The 18,170-nt window shown below is 35.1% G+C and overlaps 1 protein-coding gene across 20 annotated transcripts in view; it reads left to right on the forward strand.

Moving 5' to 3' along the window:
* Nucleotides 1-18,170, forward strand: part of Sox5 (SRY-box transcription factor 5) — a 955,314-nt gene that overhangs the window by 759,532 nt on the left and 177,612 nt on the right. For all 20 annotated transcript variants that reach the window (XM_078015084.1, XM_078015082.1, XM_078015079.1 and 17 more), the window contains one exon: nucleotides 4,899-4,967. In XM_078015084.1, coding sequence (XP_077871210.1) covers nucleotides 4,899-4,967 — 69 coding nt within the window. The remainder of the gene's footprint in view (nucleotides 1-4,898; nucleotides 4,968-18,170) is intronic.

Below are 18,170 nucleotides of genomic sequence, written 5' to 3' on the forward strand. Positions count from 1 at the left end.
CCCCCCAACCATTGGAAATCTAAAACACTTCTGGTTTTAAGCATTTAGGGTAAAGGATACCCTACTTATAAACAAGATAAATGCTGATGGGTCATGACGTAAGTACCAAAAACCATGAAGAGTCAAGGAAATTTTTCCAGACAGAAACATTTTGAAAAACATTTATTAGAAAGATGACATTCTAAATATGCTCTGAGTAAAAGGTAGGATTCAATAAAGTGAAGTGAATTACAATTAGGGGAACAGAATTTTCAGTGATGAAGCTATTCTAGTAGTTCAAATAATAATGTATGCGAATCTAAACTAAGAAGGTAATTAACAGAGACAGAGGAGACAGGAATGAACAGGTGGGAGAGTTATGGTCAGTAGAATTTTTTGAGTGGGCAAAAGGGAGAGGAAGAGTGATGAGCCTGAATAGAAGGAGAGTGAGAATGTGAATACCACCAATATGGAAGGTCAGGCAGAGGGCAGATATAGACGTGAAAATGGTTTATTATGCTGAACTGAAGCTTCTATCAGGTTGTGCAGTTAGAGATATGTGAAAAGCAGCTAGAAAATTCAATCAGTAGCTTAGAAGAAAAGGGCTGAACTAAGTTTCTTAGATTACCTACCTGGAGACTGTAGTTTACATGACTGTAGTACATAAGATCCATTCACTTATTCAACAAGTAGTAATTCAGTGCTTCTTGTATGCTGAGCACTGGGCTGATCGCTCAGGTTGTATCTCAATTAGCCACAGAGACAATGCTCCTGAAACCTAGTGGAAAGACAGTTAACAAAGGGACAGATAAATAAAACAGTATTAGACAAGGAAAAGTAACTCAGAGATATATAAGAAGAGTCATGTGATAAATATTGGTTGATGTGACAAGGCGGTACTTCTTAGATTGGGTGGTTGGGTATGTCTTTCTGGAGCTGTGGGAATTGAGCCAGATCTCAACAATCTAGAGGCAGCCATGTTGGTACCTGGGGCCAGAGAGTCTCATGCAGAGGAGTCACAGGTTAATAGGCCATGAAATACAGTCTTGATATCATGAGAAATAGGAACTCAAGGTATGTCCTCCTGGGAAGCACTGGCATGTAGCTATCAGATAGGAAAGTGAACACACCCAGAAGCAGTCACATACAGGAGGAGGGCTATGAATGCAGTATTGTGAACCAGGAGAACCAAAGAAAACAGAGATTTTTAAGAGGTAATAGGCTACAAAGAAAATTATCATTCTAAGATTGATCAGAAGCTACTAGCTTTACCATTTAGATTCTCATCATCTGCCTTTAAGAATGCAGTTTCTATAGTGTTTCAGCAGAAATCAGACAGTAAAATTTGACAAATATGTAGCAAGAATTAAAAGAGAAAGCAACTTAGAGGGTGTCATAGGGTCAGTTTACATACAAGGATGGTGCCACTTTTCCATGGCTAAAGCCCTTTGTTCTATGTCCTGGGCACAGTTCACTCAATGTCCCAAGTGGAGAACAGCCACTATTTAATCAAGGGTATTTGTATGTTTACACATCTTTGCAAAATCTTCAAAACAACTTCCAAAGAGTAAACTAGCAGAGTTGAAAGAGGTAAAGAAATACTCAGATTACTTCTTTTGAATAGTTTGAAGACACTACCCTCTTCTATTTTTTTTTTTCATTTTCCTCTTCTTGATGGTTCATTTCTGCTAAAGAGATGATATTTTTATTTTGAATGAAATGTCTCATCACTTTTTTTAAAGATTTGTTGGCAAGTTACTAAATATGGCCCATATTCTTCTTGCTTAGCTCTGCAATAAACGAGTTCAGAATGCTTGCCTGTCACCCTGTAGAAAAACAACATGTTTCCTATCCTTAGCTTTTAATGTCTTCACTCACCTGAATTCTGGAGAATCCTAGGAGCCTCTGAAAACTGTGGTTCAGATTTTTATTATTATTATTATTATTTTTTTGTAGAGAATACCTACTTACTTTGGGGGTTTCCAGGGAACACCTTTCTGAAAAGTTGAAGCATTCACAAATAGAGAGGAAGTCTTTTTATTTCACACTCTGACCCATCCTTGAATATCATATGGGGATTCTAGAATGTTTTACTTTCTGAAGAACTCTGACCATTTTCCTTGGAACTTTAGAAACCTGAAGCTCCTTCCAGAATTTCTTTCCAGTGTTGGAGAGATGCTTGGCAATGCTGCCTCTACTGCCTGAGAGGTAGTCCCTCAGGAGAGCTACAGGTCCAGTTTCTAGAACCCATTGTGCTCTCCCAATCTCCTTTACTGTACAGAGCTGGCTAGTACCGTCACCATTCTGCAGTTTCAGATCTTGTCAGGAAGGATATTAATACTTTGAAGATCCAGGTCAGGCTTGCCTCTCTCGAAAATTTCCCTCCCAGGATTCCCTATTGAGGGCAGGGTGTCCCAGGTCTCTGTACCTTACACAGATAAATGGGCCCACTCCGCCATCAACCTTGCCACCAGATTCTGAGCTCCCGTCTGCATTCCTCTATTCCATGAATATCTATTAAACACAAATTTAGTGCTAGGTTCTGTTCTAATTACTGGAAATACTGAAGGAAGTAAAGCAGACCAAAATCCCTCACATATTGAGCTCTTAGTTCAGACAGCCAAACAATAAATAAACCACCAAATTATAGTATGTATGACTATGTAATAGGGTGAAAAATAAAGTAGGTGATTGGGATGAGAACATCAGGTACAGAGATAGGCTCTCTTAAAGTACTGAGGGAAGAGCTCATCGACCAGGTATCATTTGAGCAGTCTAATAGTAAGAAAGGGAGTGAGCCACATGGCCATTGAGCCCAGTGTGTTCCAGATTAAAGAGGAAAGGCAAGTGCAAAGACCCAGGGGTTGGCACTTGCCTTGAGAGGCAACAGCATCCTTGGTGTATTCAAGAGACAGGAGAGAAGTATGGTGAGGAAGTGACAGGGAGAAAAGGAGACGAAATCAGAGAGGTAGCAGGAATTATATGGGTTTGCTGGCATTAGAGAGTATCCAGCTTGTGTTCTCAGCGAGCACAAAGGTTTTGAAAGAGGAAAAACACAACACAACTTATATCATAAGAAGATCTCTCTGGGTGCTGATTTGTAATCTACTGTAGGGACTGATGACAAAACGACAAAGAACAAATAGATGTCACAGCAATCCAGGAAGAGGGCTCAGTGGCTCAGCACAGGAGGATCATGAAGGTGTGACTTGGTTCATTAGGTGTTCTTACCACATTGTTAAAAGGATTTGAATATCAATTCAAGTGCTTATATGTGGAAGAGAAGAACTAGACTGAAGGAAATGAGTGACATTTATTTTTTATTATTTTCTACATATCTTCAGAAAACCAGAAGTGGTCTTTTTTTTACCATATTCCAATGATAAAATGAAAATAATAAAAAATCATAATTTTACCAAAGTCCACAAAGGAAATCAAAGTCATAATATAGCCATGCAGAACCATTCCCATCACATGAGTTTTTTTTTTCTTTTACTCACAGTGATGTATCAGTGTTTTCCCAAATTTTAATTTTCCACCACAGAGTTTCACAGATTTTTTTTTGTAATAAAAATGATAAATCATGGTGCTGAGAATCACTTGTTTTTGGTGAAAATGAAATCTGGAGCTCATTTATAAAAGAGTGGTAGGTTTCATGAGGCCAGAAGTTGCATTCTCATGAGATGGCTTTCTACTCCATATCATGTAATAAATTATTTAAAATTTTCTCCTCACCTATTAGTTCTTGTGTTCTCATTAAATATTCATTTAGTATCCCTTTTATACCAGGCTCTGTGCAAATAGCGAGCAAATTGTGCGTACTCCTTAACCTCACTGAATGTATGGAGTTCTCCCCAGGAGACAGAAAATATGAATTTGGAGTCATAGGATGGGGCACTGTATTAAGTAAGTGCAGAGGTTGTTAAAACTGTGGGTAACAGGGGAGTACTCTTGCTCTTCCATGGGATAGGAAACACTTAAAATGACCACACCCCAGGGGATGAATCTTGACTTTAGTTTTGGATCTGTTGACCATAAAGTACCTTTGAGTATGTCTCTGGGTTGATAGGTCTAATGCTTAAAACAAAGGTGTAGACAAGAGAAACAGATTTCAAATCACTTGGCATCTATATGAAAGTACACACAGAGGGTAAAGAACAGTGTCTACAATTGAGCCTTAGAGGATCATAGCATCCCTCTGCTAGGCGGAGAGGTAGCAAAAATACAAGAAAAGTGTTATGACATAAAAAACATAGAAGAGAGTTCAAGATCGATAAAAGGTGTTTGCGGCTCAGATTCTGATGAAACATTAAAAAATGATCATTAAAACACATTTCAGAATTTAATAGAGGTGATTGATGACCTCATTTTGGTAGAGAAATATGGGTACAGATATCCCTAGAATAGGATGTTCTGGAGAGGTGGCCTTTAGACGTTTGTGGAAAGTCAAAATGAGAACAGTGTTTATCACAAAACAACAAAAAAGTTATCAAAAACATCACTGTATCTAGTCTCTTTATAATGTATGTTTCTCTGAACCCCTTGGTCACAACAACCCCATTTATGCAATGCTCTTTCTTTTGTAGAAAAGGGCTGAAAGGTCAGAACAGTGTCTTCTTAATATATGATCAGGAAGAGAGACTTTGAATCCCTGCTGCTTCTTACTGGGATAGATCACTGTTGAAATATCTTGGGTTTCATTTATTTTAGGCCAAAAGAAGCATATCTGGTTCTGGAGACTAAATGCTTATTTGATCCTACTTAAGGATGTTTTGACCATAATTTTGGGGCAGGACACATCTGTCTTCAGCATCTTGACCAGTGTCAAAATAAAACTCTGAGAAACAAAACATAGGTAATCCCCTCCTCCCAATCACTTCAGTATATTTTTAAATTTTTCATGTGCTGTTTCTCCACAGATTGCAAGACAACAGCAGCAACTCCTGCAGCAACAACACAAAATCAATTTGCTTCAGCAACAGATCCAGGTCAGAAATCAGAATTTCAATACACTTTCAATTAAAAAAAAAACAACGTATTTTTGTTTCTTATGTGACCTAACTCGAATGACTTCCAATCTAAAATTTACTTTCAGCCTAATTCATGACATGTTGCCTCATGGGCCATACACATCTTGTAAATGATGACTGTCCCAGGACCTAGTGTATCAGGGAGCTTCTGTCTGAGCAGTCTGCCAGTGATTTTCATCTTATCCTGAGAACAAATTATTGGGGAGAAATATTTCATTTCCTCCATGCTTTATTTTATTTTGTCTCTCTTTAAAGTTATATATATATTTTTTGGTTCTTCTATGCTTTAGTATTTAAAAATGTAAGTATTCTTAATGGGGTAGGTGCAGGTAACTGAAGCAGAAAGGTACCAAAGGTTATCAGAGAAAGAGTGCCAGAGAGCTTTTTTCACTGAATGTTTGTTCAAGAACTATGTGTCATCATCAGAGTGGAACCCAGGGAAGGTGATGATTTGGTCTTCATGTCAGCCCTTACCCATGGTATTGCCTGGGGAAACCAAGTCTGAAGACTCTGTGGTCCTCTGTGTTTTTCGTGTATGGAAGTGCACAGTGATCAGGCACATCAATAAAGAAGGAAAGAAGCAACTGTATTAGTAATGAAAGGAAAAATAAGTTGCCAGGTATGTCCTGCTTTCACTCTTTGTTGCTAGCATGAACTTTGACAGAATTTGTTTCCCTTTTTGAAAATCACTTACTTCAAAGAGATTTGATGAATATTAAGTCACATCACAGATAAAGAGACTTGTCATAGTGCCACAGCACATAGTGAGTACTCAGCACCTACTTGCCGTGACTGTCAAGGTCTCATAATTCATGGAGCTATGACTCCAACCTGATGTCACATCCTGTATCTCGAAGCAACTGTAGTTGAAATGTGTAGAAATTTGTGTAGAAATTCATCATTCTTTTGAAATTACTCCCTGAGAATATAGCATTTTATTACCTGTAAATATCATAGAAGACAGAAGCAGACATTTCAAAATTATTTTATTCATGTATTAGCCATATTTTTAAGTTTTTGGCAACAAAACCTCTCCCTAACAAACTTATCTAACTGGGTCAGGTGCACGCAGTTTCTTTACCCTCAGCTACATAGACAAATCAGTGTTTGTTTTCCCTTGTTACCTGGAATTTTAATGAGCCAATGAAAACTTCAGTGGGACAGTGGAACATGGGTAAGATGTTCCAGCCAGGGGTCTTTGTCTTCCATAATTGTTATTATAAGCAACACATTTCTGACATGCTTTTATCTATTCAGGTCTGGAGCACAGTTATTGAACTCTGTGGTTTAAAACTGTTCTTTGGACTTCCTATTGTTCAAAGCACACTGACTATGCCTATTTGTTTTGGCTGATGGCACCAAGTTATCTGCATTTAAAATGTTTTAAATTTTAGACAAAGGGGAATGAAGGGAAGGGAGGAAAGATAGGAATAGGAAAGATAGTAGAATGAGTCAGAAATAACCCTCCTATGTTCATATATTAATATACTACCAGTGAAACTCCACATTCACATACAAAACAAGAATTGATCCTAATTAGAATAAGTTATATTCCATGTATGCATAATATGTTGAAATATACTCTACTGCCATGTGTATTTAAAAAGAATAAATTATAAAAAAGACATTAAAATTATGGCATGCTTTAATTACAAATAAGATATAATTCCATGTGCAGCAATATGGCAAGTCACCTAGTTTGACTGCAATTTGAAAAAGTTACTAATATTTTAAAATTTTGTCATTTCTGTGAGACTAAGTCTTTTAAACACAAGTGCAAAAAGACATCTAAACCTATAAGTAGTTCAAGACTCAAGAAATGTTGTGTTTTGACCATTTATATTAGTCAACATTTAAAGTTTGGAGAAATGCTCCACAATTATGACCACTACATTCATAGTGTAGATTTTAAATCTGTTATAGTGTCAAAATGTTGAAGTGGATAGTCTTCTTGCTCCAGAACAATAAGCAGTTTTGAAATGAAAATACCTTGACATTTTCTGTACTAGAAATGATGTGATGACAGAAAATATATTCCAGAGAGTTAAAGCCAAGTTCCATGACTTGCCTAAGATCACATATCTAATTACTAGTAGGCAGGATCGTTACAAAATTTTCTGTTTATACAAATTTTACCAGGTAAAAAAAATTTAAAAGCTTAGAATTTCTATTTGGCCAAAATGTTAAGCTGCTGACCTCCACCAAATTGACAGAGTGAAAAATAAAATTCCTAAAGGAAATAACATGACATTGAGAGTAATTCGGGGGGGAAAATTTAAGATATTGAGGTATCACTGGGTACAGTGGAAAACGCCTATAATTCCAGTTACTTAGGAGGCTGATAGGGCCAGAGGATGGAAAGAGGCCAGTCTTGGAAACTTTGGGACACCCTGTTTCTATCTTTAAATTAAATTAAAAAAAAACTGGAGGTGTAACTCAGAGGTAAAGTACACTGGGGTTCAATTCCCTCTACTGCAGAAAAGAAAAAAGAAAAAGAGAGATTGATCTTGAGGTATCATATATGTGTATATATATTCTCTTTCTAAGGATAGCACAGATAAGTGAAACCAGCAGAGTCAAAATCGAAGTTGTTATTGTTTAAAAAATGGTATAAGAAATAGGGAATATTTCAGGCAATCAATAGTAAATTCTGAGCTAGACTGCCAATCTGAAAGGAATTAATTTTCACAGCTTCTAATGTATTCATCAACTAAAAGCATAGTTCTAAAATATATTTTGTAAATTGTTAATTTGGGGGAAGCCTTAGGAACACTTCACAGTTATAAAAATCACAGTCCATTTGAATTATTTAGTTTGCTAATAGGTTGTTGCAACAATGATGGGAAGAACGGATGTCCCAGCATATACAGAAACAGAAAACTGAAACTAGAATAGTCATTCTCTTCCCATGTAAATCCTTACACATAGCTCTTTAGAACGTCTTCTCTTTTCACCTTTTCTCCCTCTTCCTCCTTTTCCTTGGTAGCCTAAGACAAGGAGGAAAAGGGTAAATGTAGAGTTCACTACTTTTGATGAATCACACTTGAAACAAATATTGTTGTAAAATTCTTGAGGAAAAAATGGATATGCAATCAAGTGCTCAGTAAGATTTGCTAGAGACTAAATTTTATTTGATATTTGAAAATAATTATAAATACTTATCTGGTATTTTGAACTATTTCTTCTTTTTTTCTTTGTAAAGCCTGTTACCTTGTAGAAATAAGCATACCAACTTACATTATTCATCTTGATCACATTTTCTTCACTGTTTTAAACAATTGTTCTTGTTCTAGATCTTAGAAAACAATGAATTCCAGTTTCTTCATTGATGAAACAGAAAACTAGAGTGTTTTATGGTCTTTAATTTATCTGGCTCTAAATTTTTTTTCAATTATAAATTCAAAGACATGAACTGTGTCCAGTTATTAATAAAGGTGATCTGCTAAATGGGTTAGATTGATTTCTTAAAAGAATAGGCCAATTTCACTTGATGGACATGTTAAATAATGTTGGAAAGATTATATTCCCATAACATTTCCTTCATTCCTTTCATGAGATCTGTAAAAGAGAGGTTGTTTTAGATATCTTTATTCTATGAAAAATATGTCATATGCAAAATTTTTCATATTTGTCTCTATAATATTCATATAGTCTAACACACTAGTTTATTTAAAAATTTTCTTAGCCTATTACTTCTATCTTCCCATCCCTTGATGAAAAGAGTGATGGTAAATTTTATTCTATAGTTATATATTTAAAGAAAAAATATTATAAGAATCTGACATAAGCCAGTTTTATTTAATTGCTTAAGATCAGTTCTTTATGAGCTGTGATTATTTTCTAAAAAAAACCAACTTCAGCTTTAAAATTGCATAATTCGAATTGGACTGAAAATTAAACCTCCAGTTCCTCCTTTTAAAACATTGTAGGGTTACTATCTTCTGCCAGGTTTATTTATTAGGATTAAAAGAAGAATTGAAGTTTTCTGTTTTTTTTTTGTCACAAATAAGTTTACTGTACAAATAAAATCATGTTTAATATTAGAAGCATGATCTGTTATCCTTAAACACCATGTCCATTTCTATGACTTTTAGAACATCAAGCAGTTTCAGTCTTATTTTTCTACTACTCAGTAATATCTCCAATATTTTTATTTATTAACCTTCTAAGAACAGTTTTGTCTTGCCTTTGCTATATCTAGCTAACTTTTAATGTTCATTAATAAATGAGATAAAATTTGTAAATATATCAGAAAAATGTCTCTTCCAGTTTGTTTTGCTTTGTTTTTGTTATCTGACAGAAATCTTTTCTTTTTTTTTCTTTGTATGTGGAGTAGTCTAAAGCACCTATCTTTTCGTAATTTTGTTTCTTCATTCCCTTTTTACATTGGCTCAAACTGTTTTCTAATATTGATACTTAGATGGTGTTTGTTTCAAATAATGAACCAAGCAAGCATAATGGCTCATCTTGACCTGATTCTGTGTCACAAAAACCTTTTATAAAGTAAGTAAATGAGTGACCTCTACTCAGCTTCCATTACAACAATAAATTGAGTGTTCTTGGAGACCTAATTTCCTTTGATTCTTGAAGCTTCTGATGAGACGGAGTTTCTATAGCTCCAACCTGAGTGTAAGAACCATATCCTAGCTATAAGTTTCTTAGCCTTTTTCAATAGCACTTAATAGAATTTTAGGTTATTGTCCTCAGCTAGTAGGGTTAATCCAACAATATGCTCTCCTGAGAAATCCACTTAAGATATTTTAAAGGACAACTTAAAGATATTGTTTTTCTTTTTAACTGCACATTTATCACAATTCCCATACTGAGAGGTCACGGTTTGAAACTTCATGAGAGATTTCCAAAAATTTATTGTGTTTCTCCTCTGACAAATGTTTCTAACTATTGTTCATTATGTTCTCATGGAGCAAAAGAATTGGTATTAATAACCCCTTTATTGTTCCTGGTTCACCAGGTAAGCCTGAGCAGGATTAGTCAGAGCTGGGTCACTGATTCCATCTGGAGTAAGTGTAGGACAAGTGTTTCTGTTTGCTCTCTTATGTCTTTAGTTGGGCAGTGTGCATTCCATAGTATGTTATAGGAAAGAACTTCTTTCTTTAGGTGTGATAGTGTTATATGTAACTTAATGAAATACAATTTCAGTTGCATTCGTTTTGTTGCTGTTTTGTTTTGTTTTTTAAAAGACTGAGAGCGGTGTCCTGGAATTAAATATACCCAATTCCAGGCTTTGTATCTTTATACCTTATCTGCTGTGTGATTTGGGAAAAATTGCTTCCTTGCTCTGAGTTCCATTATTATCATTCTTAAAATGAGAATACAATACCTAAAACATGTATGGTTACTCTAGACTAAGTGGGATCATGCCTGATATGTAGTGAGCCCATGATGCTGAAATTTTTGGCCTATGTCAGAAAAGAATTTCTAGGAAAACACACACACATATAAAATCTACTTGGTGGTAGTCACTGAAATCTCTTTAGTGTTTCAAATTCTTATGACTTTATAAAGAGGTTTTTTTTTTTTTTTAAAAAAAAAAACTTTATTTAGACCTATATCTCATTTTTACATTTGTAAACTAAAAGGCCAGAAGATTTTCCCAGTGTCACATCACCTGTTACTTGTGGAACAGTGGCTGGATTCCAAGTGTCCTGAGGTTTGGCCCAGTTCAATTTTATTTCACCAGTTTTCTACCATTGAAAGCTCAATGGCCCAAAGTTTTAAAATGAGTTTTCTTTCCCTGGGAACTTATTCCTACAACATAAAAATACAACATGACTTATATACAATTGAATGATTAAGTTGCAGTCATGGGCTCAACCAATTTGTGATAAAGGTTTCATTTTATTGGAGCCAGAGTTCTCTGAGCTCATTAGAGTTTTAGTAATTCTTGATAAATTATTATGCAGAAAGAAATCCATTGAAATATTGTATTGAAAACATAATAACGTTAAAGGTGAAATAACAGTACCTGACTGACCTGCTGATTTATGATTTCTTTCTCTGAGTGTGGTAAGTTGGAAGCATTTTACCCCCCCTCAACAAGACCCCACAAACACACATGAGCACAAAGAGACTACAATGTAACCTTGTCTCTTTGGGAGACTGGAAATGCCAAGAATAAATACCATGCAATTAAGGTTAGGTTTTAGCCTGAGAAGGAAATGCATTAACTCCTTGAGCTCTGGCTCATGTTTTGTTGTAGGAAGTGTAAAATATACCAGAAATGGACAACATATAATTTCTTGGCATTCAGAGAGATGATTGGATGAGGAAATGTGGAGATAGAAAGAGCTTTGAGGACAACTTTTCCTTTTTTCTTATATGTTCTGGAATTACAACTTCTACTTGAGAAAACTAGTGGCCTTTCTTGGAGGAGCAGTAAGAATAGCTAAATGACTGCAGGTCTGCCCTTTTTCTCAGAAGGGACACTCTAAACTCCTAAAGTTTTTGTTCTTTTTTAACAGGCCTCTTGGTGATTACTTGTAATTGATTCCCAGTCATCCGTATTATTTCTCTGTCCAGGCAAACCTGACTCTATATACAGAGGTGTACAGATAGATCAATGTGCATCTATAGTTTAGGTTTTACTGATATTAACATATGCTACATGAGTTCAGGAAAGTAATGGGAACACACCTCCTGAGCCCATTCCTCTACACTGTATCCAATTCTTACACTCCCGAGTCACTTGAAAATTATTAAGTTTCATTTTTAATTGGTCTTCTAGTATTTAGTTCTATATACTAAAAAAATAAAATTATAGTAATACTTCTGACTTATCAACTTTAAATATTAGTAATCTAGAATATAAAGATAAATCAGTGATAGCAACTCTGATATCCTCTTTAATTCCCTTACCTATTTCTCATGAAATAATTGTATATAGTTAAGTTTTTCTAGCATAAACTTTTGAACTTTAGTTTACTTACAATTCTTGTTCAAGCAAGTATAGTGTCCCTTGATATTTGTCTTATCAGATGAGCATCCTATTTCAGCTGCACATTTACACTTCTTGTTCAAGCAAGTATAGTGTCCCTTGATATTTGTCTTATCAGATGAGCATCCTATTTCAGCTGCACATTTCTGAGCTGGACGTGGTAGTGAATGTCTGTAAGTCCAGTAATACAGGTAACTGAGGCAGGAGGACCACAAGTTCAAGGCCAGCCTTAGGAACTTAGAGAGACTCTGTATCAAAAAACAAAAACAAAACAAAAACTGTTTTAAAGGACTTGGGAATGTAGCTCAGTGGTAGAGGACCCCCAGGTTCAAACCCTAGTATCACTAAACAGATAAATAAATAAATAATATGAATAAAATAAAATAAAAATTGCTCATTTTTCCTCTGTATGTTTACTCTGAATATACATATGTTTATTTTACTTGTTTGTTAACTCTGAAAATTGAATACCAGTACTTTACATTTGAATATAAACGGTTTTTGTTTGTTTTCTGGATACTTTAATAGTGTAGCCCATGTTTCTTTCTATGCACTTTTTCGATTTTGTAGGGTTTTCGATTGCTTTTTCTTTAATCTTTATCATTTTTCTCCATCATGATGTTGATCTTATTATCTCCCCAAATTTCTCCAGATTTTAAGAATAGATCACCTCTCTAGAATCCCCTTTGGCCTCTGGTTTTCTGATGAATTTATCAAACAATAATAGTTAATATCTATATAGAATTATACATAGAATTATATAATTTTGATTTTTAAACATTTGAACACCATTACTGAGACCTTATTAAAATAACAGAGCTGATGTTGCTCTTAAGTTAATGACTATGTTGAAGAGATGCTGAGATCAGTGTTTGAAAGTTGTAGTCCTGCTTTTACAATTCATCCTGAATTGGGCTCCTCATGAAAAACACTTAAAAATTTGATTTCAGGAAGGGCAGCTCTTTCTCCCCACCCCCTTCTTCTTCATATTAATGAAAAACCTCAGACTTCCTTGTTGCTTTTTTTTTGTTGTTGTTGTTGTTATACCACTCCTATGCCATTTTCTGGGTTTCTTCTTTGTTCATTCTTTTCGGTATCATTTCTGAAGTGAATCCTGGGTTCATTTAATATATTCAGATAATTGTCTACTCTTTAGCTACTGCCATGCTCTAGGGAAGAGAAGTCTGAATGTGAACTGAAATCATAGAGCCAAAGAACCAGTGGACTTTAGCATGGGGGGAATGTTTTACCCAAATTGGCCATGAGTCTGAAACAGCTTCTTTTTCTCAATTTTTAAGTATTTTCACAGTTTTAAGATTTTATTCCAGAATCTCTGAGACTGGCCAGAAAGCAGGCTGATGGTAGTTTTACCATGACTTTCCAACCTGTTCCCAAACAAAATTACCTGTGGACAAAGTTGAACACTGTTTTTCACTGAGGCTCTGTAGCTCATGACCTATCAGGTATCAAACTCTAGGGTCCTAGTACTTAGATAAGACCCTGGGAAAATACTTATCAAATTCTAGGAACCAATGCAAAACAAAGCAAGTCAATAACAACAGAAATATTTGGAGAATTTGGACCAGAAGTCAGTGTTGGCCTAAAGTGAACCACTGTTTATATCACCTTAATTCACATGTTGGGGTAATAAAACAAATATGATAGAGGGGAGTACTCACAAAATCTTTATAAACAATTTCTATCTCCTATATTTAAAGAGAATTAAAATTTAGGTATAAAATTAAATGCCCATGAAATTGATATAATGTTAATATAAAATGTTCTGTGGAGAGCACAGTTCTGCCACACATTCCAAGCATCCCTAACACATGGAAATTTTGCTGCTGTTAGCTGGAGAGTCTTAACTTCACTTTTGAGCTTCTCCTGGTAAATTTAAACACAGCTATAAATAAAATGACAATAAGAAACTAATTTACTTTTTGCTTGCATGTATGTGTGTATATGCACATGGTTATTATTTTGTTCTATTTTTCTTCCAACAAGAAGGGCAAACAGGTGAATAAAATGGGAAACAAAAGATAAACAGGGAATAAGGATACCATATGACATAGGATTATCTGTAGTTTTCCTTTAAAGGAGAAGCAAAAGGAAATTCTGAGATAGCTTCTGCAGTGAACTCACAGAAACATTTGAGAAAGTAATCCCTCTTACTTTCTTGGGGCACTATTCATTTGGCCACCTCACATCCCATACACACACACACATACACACACACACTCACACACACACACACACACACACAATTTGCTTTCTTTTTAACTTCCTATTCCCCATTCTCTTGTTTTGTATGTTCTCCTATTCTGTAAAAGGCTACATTGCTTCATCATCTGACATCTTTATTGATGTTACTTCCTACACAGTCACATTTGTGAATTGCTTTGCATGCCATTCTAAAGGTAACGCATCAACATTGGTCTCTGGACCTTAGACATATCTCCTGGACTTCTGAATAAAATATCCAAGTGCCTACCAATTCTATTTAAATTGATACCTAATAGGCATCTCAAATTTACATTTACAAAATATATCCTTCAATTAAACTCTTCAAACTCATTCTTTCTTAATTTGCTTATCTTTGAATATTGTACCACTTGCGATATGCCATGACCCATAACTTAGGGCCATCCTTAAATCCTTTAGTTTCTCACACCTCGCAAATAATCCATCATCATTGGTTTTATCTTCAAAATCTGTTGACCAACTTCTCCCACTGACAGTCTAGCCAAAGTCACCATCATTTCTCACTTAGACTACTGCAGTAAGTTCTTAGCCATCTGTCACCTGCCTCTTCCTTTGACCTTCTGATAAGATGTTTCACATAGCTCCTAGAGTGCTCTTTTAAATCTGATGGTTCTGTAAACAAGCTCAAAATAATTTTCTTTGAAAATAAATTCACAATCTTTTCCCCAGCCTATCAGGCTTCATTTGATTGGGCCACTTCCATCTCTCCAGCAATCCTTCATTCCCTCCACCCTACATACCTGTCCTTGGTGTCCAGGAGCATGCTAAGGATTTTCTAGTATCAGGGCATTTGCATTTATTATTCTCAAGGTCCAGAATGCTCTTTTATTGATTCATTCTATAACTCAGAGCCTCACTTCATTCAGGTCTCTTCAAATGCCATTCTTTCAGGGAGGTCACCTCTGAAAACCTAATCCAAAATAGTACTTGCCGTCTGCTCAATCAGTTACCCCAGTCTGCCTTTCATCTTCCCTACCAAGTAAACAAGTATATTTATTTGCTTTTCATTTTACCCTGATCACCACTACAACACACCCTAGCCATCCATCAGTAATTTCTGAGGGGTCAAAGATTTCATCAGTCATGCTCAATGCTGTAGCCATGTACCCATAATAGGTCCTGGCATCTAAAAACCGAAAACAATTATTGAATGAAGTGAGACACCATTACTGAATATGTAGTATGAAATATAATAAGGAAGATGGTAATTTTACATTTCTCAAGAGACTGAAATAATATAGATGTATGATAAACATCAAAAAAGTAGATAACTGACTCATTGTATGTTATTTACAACCCTATCAACCTGTTGAAGGTATGTAAATCTCCTAGCTTAAAGATGAATAGCTCTAGTAGTGATTTTCCCTTTATTCCATCTATAAACTTTCAAATTAGTAATCTTAGATAACATTTCTGGGCCATGAAGTTTTTAATTATATAATTTATACCACCTTTGAATTGTCATTCTATCCCAATAACTTTTTGGCTTGACATACATATCACAGCATTCACTGTGATCATTTTGTGCTGTAGTTATGATGAAGACCAGTTCATTGCTTATGAAGAACTTGGCTATTTTCAGTCATCCCCATGAACATGAGAATAAGCAGGTTATGACATCATTTTATTGTCAATAGAACCAAAGAGTGAATGTGTGTGTGTGTGTGTGCGTTTTTTTCTGTTTCCTTGCAAGTATAGTAATGAGCAATTTAATTCAGATAATCTCTAGAAAATAAGACTAATTATTCTTATCAAACTGAGTTAAACCTAACAAATTGGCCAATACACCAGGATTTTTTTTTAAAGTAATTTCACTTTGCTTTCTACAGTAAACAAGATGAGAGATTGTTCTTTTATAGATGGAGAAAATAAATATTTATAAATAAGGAAATGATGTGTTCCACGTAAGTAAATATTGCATATAACTAAATCTTCATGAATGAGTGCTGTGTGTATAAAAGAAAGGTATCTCTTTAAAAAGAGATTACTTTTTGGTTGATACACTTTTGTTTTTCTCCAGTGCTGGGACTAACTCAGGGCCTTGTGCATGCTGTATGAATGCTCCACCACTAGGCCACATCCCCAATCCTTGGTTGATGTGCTTGTTATACCTAAATAGGAAATTGAAAGAGGTAAACTACATTCATTATATACCTATATGAATAATCAAAAAGATAAATTAGTGAGTTTTTGATATGATACACATATGATAAATCACAGATTTATATTAATTGATATATGTGTATATATGTGTGTGTGTGTGTGTGTGTGTGTGTGTGTGTGTGTGTATGTGTGTGTATTTTAGTCATGTGCACTTCCATACAGACTCTGATCTCTGTCTTTTTTTCATTAATTTACCTTTCCTTTGTCTTCTCTGTTTATTGCCCAAAAATATATTTTTAAGATTTTTCTTCTATAACCACCATTTATTTCTGACTACATTTTGTATTCCCTTTCAACTTCTGTATTCCTTTTCCTGACTTTGCCCATGCCTACATTCTTACCTGCTACTGGGCCATCTGAAATAGCTACTAGTTATTTCCTTCCCCCTTATAATTTTAATTTCTCCCTACTATAGTTCTTTTCTCTGACCAGCTTTTTTCTCCTCTCTTCTCATTATTCAATTGCATTTTAGGTTTCCACTGAACCAAAAGTTGATCACACATAAAGAGAGTGAGTCTAAAAGATTGAATTTTAATTTTAAAAGTAAGTTATTTGATTTTATATGTAGTGATTCAGGAGTAAAAGAGGGAGCATGAAAAAGAAAGCATAAACAGGCTCCCCCAGAGGTGTCCCAGAGTGTTTCTATAATATACTATAGCAGTCTTTTCAAGATAGAGAGTGTGTTGTCATGAGCATGTATGTCATGCGGCCAGAAAAAGAGGAGGGATGAGGCTGCCGTAAGGTAAATCAAGAGATAACAATAAAATTTTTCTGTTGCCTGGTGGAGGTGTTTAGGATGTGTTTTCTTTATATCTTCATCCGCCCCTAATTGAGGATGCTTTAAAATTGAATGACTAGCAGTCAAAACGTGTTTGCTTCAAGCTGAGAAGAAAAATGCTGGTGTCTCCGCTTCCAAACTGATTGCGCTTTGTACACAACTGACAGCTACAGTCACTTTGAGTGACTGATAAGTGGGAAGCTTTGCCACTTATCAAGGAATGCGGGCTGAAAAGAAAAGGCTGGAGCCGCTTAGATGCTTTGGCATGTTCAAAATAACATCTTACATCAGTCAGACTCAGAAGCACTAAAAGACGTTTTAAAACGAAGTAATGTATGTAAAAATGTGGTATATGGATATGTGTATATGAAGAGAGGCAAAAATTATCCCACAAGCAAGTAGCTGGAAGGGATGAAGGGAAACACATTGGCTTAAGGTCACAATTTGTGAAATGAATCAGTGGTTAAAACATTTACACACATTTGTGGGTAAATTTCCTCATAGTTTGAAGCATCCAAATTTTAAAACACATTTTCATAGATTTCCAACATTATTTATGTGAGCAGCTAACTTTGATCAAATGGTTACCTTGAGCACCTGAAAAAGAAAAGTGTCATCTACTTATATAGATAATAATTTTCACCCTTATGAAAATCTTAACTCTCATTCTTTCTCTTCCCTTCTTGTGTAAATATTTAATATTTAAAGTGTACATTTAGAATATTCTGCCATATCTAACTGAAACAGAATGGTTATATAACCATTATGGTATGCTTTTTCTTTTAACTGTAAACATAATTTTGAGATTATTCAAAAGAAAGAATATATGGAGTTACTGCACCTCAAGTTCCACAAATAGGAAATGCCTTTTTTTGTGTGTGTGTGTGTGTGTTTGTTTGTTTTGTATTCAGCAATTAGTCTTATGTGTACAGTACATGTATGTATTCCTCTAAATTTTCTAGGACACTTACATTTCAGATATCTTGCCTATGTATCCCATGAG

This window comes from Ictidomys tridecemlineatus, chromosome 6 (genome assembly GCF_052094955.1).
Source record: "Ictidomys tridecemlineatus isolate mIctTri1 chromosome 6, mIctTri1.hap1, whole genome shotgun sequence".
NCBI classification, from domain to species: domain Eukaryota; kingdom Metazoa; phylum Chordata; class Mammalia; order Rodentia; family Sciuridae; genus Ictidomys; species Ictidomys tridecemlineatus.